Genomic DNA, 3,603 nt, shown 5'->3' with positions numbered 1-3,603 from the left:
CCCTGCAGCAAGTGTCTCTTTGACAGGCTCCCGCTCGGTCTTTTGTGTAAACTTTCTTTTCTTCCCTGACTCCTTCCTTCCCCCCCCCTTCACCCCCACGCTCCAGTGAGGGCCAAAAAAGACAAGCAAGCTCTCCAACAAAACACCCAACCGGCAGCTCTTTTAACTCATTGGCTCCCCGCACGCGACAGCCCCCGCGCGCTCCAATGGCTGCGCTGACACGCGACTGGCGCGAGGAGGGCGGGAGGTGGAGGGTGGGGCGCTGTTGGAGGGGGGGGTGTCGAGGGAGGGGGTGGGGGACACCGGCGCGTGCCGCTTTTTAAAGGGCGCGCAGCGCCCTGCGCAACCGGAGAAGCCTGGTTGCACGCGGGCCGTGTGTTTGTAGAGAGAGAGAGAGGCGCTCGTAGTTTTGTGTTTTTGTTTTGCTGTATGAGAGCGCGCGGAGCAGGAAGAGCGCTCCAGCGGCTGCACTTTGCGGGAGGGGGAGAGCCCGAGGGGCGCGTGCAGCAACAGCAGCCGCCTAGCCCGGCGCACCGCGCGGCGCCTCCAGCCTCCCTGGCCGCCACCATGAGCCACCTGCGCGCGGTGCCCGCGCCCAGCGACTGGGGCCAAGGCGGTCGGGACTTGGGCGCCCAGCCGCCGCTGGAAGAGAGCCTTCTGCTGGGCCCGGAGACGGCGGCCGCCCGGGGCAGCGCCTTCCCCTCCGCCTGGCTGGGCATCTGCTGCCCGGCCCGCGTCTCCGCCTCGCCCCGCTACCTGCTCTCGGGGGCGGCCGAGGGGGACGACGAAGACGACGAGGAGGAAGAAGAAGAAGATGAAGAGCCCTCGGAAGGCAGCGGGCCGGGGAAGCAGCGGCAGCAAGCGCCGGCGCGTCTCCACTCGGCGGCCGGCGGTATCCCGTGCCCGGCGCAGGCGCAGCAGCGGCCCCGCGCGTCTTGCGCTGCAGCTGCTGCGGGCGGCGGGGGGCTGCCTCGGCCGGCCCCGCAGGTGAGCGGCGTGCAGAAGCAGAGGCGCCTGGCGGCCAACGCTCGCGAGCGGCGGCGGATGCACGGGCTGAACCACGCCTTCGACCAGCTGCGCAACGTCATCCCCTCCTTCAACAACGACAAGAAGCTCTCCAAGTACGAGACGCTGCAGATGGCCCAGATCTACATCAGCGCCCTGGCCGAGCTGCTGCACAGCCCCGCGCCCGCCGACGGCGGCCCCCCCGGCGCCAACAAGGGCCCCCCCCTGCCCGCCGCCCCCACCTACCAGCGCCCGCTCTGCACCCCGCCGCCAGGGGGCGCCCCGCACCAGCAGCCCGCCGCCAGGACGCGCTTTGCCCCGGAGCCGCCGGCCGCGGGAGGAGGAGGAGGGGGCTACGCCGCTCAGCTGGACCCGCTCCGCTTCCCCTCCTTCGCCGCCGAGGGCGCCCTGCTGGGCCAGAAAGCCCCCTCGCCTGCCCACCTCCTGCAGCCCCCCGGCCAGCCGCAGCCGCCGCCTCACGAGCGGAGGAAACCCTCGCCGCCCGCCCACCGCAGCGACGGCGAGTTCTCGCCCCGCTCCCACTACAGTGACTCCGACGAAGCCAGCTAGGCGGGGAGGGACGGACGGACAGGGAGGAGCGGCGCCTCCTCGGAACTGGGCCCGGTGGCTGAAGGAGCCTGGCCAAAGCCCCCTAGGGGGGACACGGACCCTTGGCGGCCGGCTCTGCCCGACGGCTGCGGAAGAGCGCCGCGGAAGCTCCCGTTCACTTCAGTGCCGCTTCTCTTTTCAGGAGTAGCCATGACTTCGTTTCCAGAACTGTAGAGAGCGAGAGAGCAAGAGAGCGAGCCCCCCACTCCCGTCCCCTCGCGCGCCCTGGTCATAAAGCACGTGGGTCTTGCAGAGGCTTCCAAATAGCGGTGCGCAGAGGAGGCTGAAAGACTCGCTGCAGAGCCTCTTCTTAGCACCTAATGCGCCCCCTTTTTTAAAAAAAAAATATTGCTGGAATCAGTTGCATTACTTTTGAGTGGAGGGAAAACAAATACCGGATTACAGACCCTGAGCACGATTTTTTTTTAAGTGCTTAACTTTGGCTGGATCGCCCCCCCCCCAAAAAAAAGCAGCTTTAAAAGGGTGATCTGAAGCCTTGTTTACTCGGAAGTAAGTCTGTTGAATTCAGTTTACTCAAACATCGGCAGCAATCTCATTCTTATGGGGGGCGAGCGCTGTTTAATTCTGAACCTGCTCGAAGCAGAGATCCGATCATTGCCCGGAAGGAAAATCCGCTGGACTTGATTCCAGGTAAAGATCGAGGCGGTGGGTGCCGCCTGCTGAGACGGGAGCGGCTGCAGTTCAGTCTTTCGAAGTCGAACTAAAGCGCAGCTTCCTAGGCAGGGGGTTAAATGCCCTGCATCTCGGCAGAACAACTCCCAACAAAATGCTGAGCCTGAAACATTCCCGTGCAATCGATAGGATTGCACTGTAGGATACGGCTTAAGTCCAATTATTGCAGACCTAACTTCGGCAGATCAGACATATAAGCGCCGGTGGGAATCGCTTCAAGGTTCCAGCCCTCGAGCCCTGGCAGAAGGGACAGGAGGATCGGGGCTTCATCTGGCGCCTCTCCCAGGTCCCTCCGGTTGTCTGATCTGTGGGTCCCGCAGTTCAGCTGTCCCCCGCAAACACCACTGACGCCCCCCCCCCCACCAGTAGATTCACTCGTGCTTTTACCCCACCGAAGTAAACGAACATACTTCCAAGCAAGTCCCGCTCATTAGCGCGAATTGCTCCATGTCGCAGTGCTTAGAGCTCGCCTTAGAACTCATTCGGAGCTGGTCGTTCCCTGGGTTTATGCTCTCCCCCCCCCCACCCCCAGTCCGTGCCCCCTCGGCTTCTCCGCCCCCCATTGCAAGGTCCTCCAGAGCCTCTTTTCGGGTTTGGAACAGAAGTTTGCAGGCAGGCGGTCGCCGCCGGCCCGCCTGGTGCCTCAAGTCTTCCCAAAGGAGTCCCACGCAAAGCTTGGAGGGGGGGGGGGGGTGTTGCAGAGAGAAAGTAGGCTTCGGACTTTTGCCCCCGCCTTGTCAAGAGGGGGGAACGGAGGCTCCCCCCCTTTTTTTTCTCCTTCCCGGCCGACTGTCGGCGTCTTTTGTAGGTGGGATTTGGCGCAAGCACTTTAAGAAAGCCGCCGGGAAAGACGAGACTCCAAACGAAAAAGCGACGAATTGCCAATTGGATGTACCAATGACTGAACTCAGCCATTTCGATGCTCTTTTTGTTTTACGATGATTTGCAAAACCCGGGCGGGAGGAGGAACTGGGAAGGGGGGGGGGAGCGACCAACCTTTTTTGTTGTTGTTTGTGTCAAACTTTTATGTCCATCATTTGCTTTTTGTGATGTTTTAGATCAGGAGGTTTATTTATTATTACCGTCTTGTTTGCTACTCGTTCTTCTTTTACCGTTTGTTTGTTTTTGTTTTTTTAAGAAAACCCGACCTTTTTACAACAACCCTTTATTTTAGCAAAGCCCGCTGCCATTGTTTAGGTAACCCTTTTTTTTTTTTTGAAAGAGCGAGATCAAATAAAGAAGTTTTTTAAAAGTTTGCTGTAGTCAAGGGGTTGTTTATTTCCCTACTGAAGGACA

At 61.0% G+C, this 3,603-nt stretch overlaps 1 protein-coding gene across 1 annotated transcript; it reads left to right on the top strand.

Annotated features, from left to right (window-relative positions):
• Positions 1-567: 567 nt before the first annotated feature.
• On the top strand, positions 568-1,575 carry ATOH1 (atonal bHLH transcription factor 1). The gene has a single exon (XM_060247345.1). The coding sequence runs from the start codon at positions 568-570 to the stop codon at positions 1,573-1,575; it is 1,008 nt and encodes a 335-aa protein (XP_060103328.1).
• The last annotated feature ends 2,028 nt before the right edge of the window (positions 1,576-3,603 follow it).

The sequence above is a fragment of the Heteronotia binoei genome, chromosome 9 (genome assembly GCF_032191835.1).
Source record: "Heteronotia binoei isolate CCM8104 ecotype False Entrance Well chromosome 9, APGP_CSIRO_Hbin_v1, whole genome shotgun sequence".
Classification (NCBI taxonomy): domain Eukaryota; kingdom Metazoa; phylum Chordata; class Lepidosauria; order Squamata; family Gekkonidae; genus Heteronotia; species Heteronotia binoei.
This window is presented reverse-complemented; position numbering and strand designations above follow the sequence as displayed.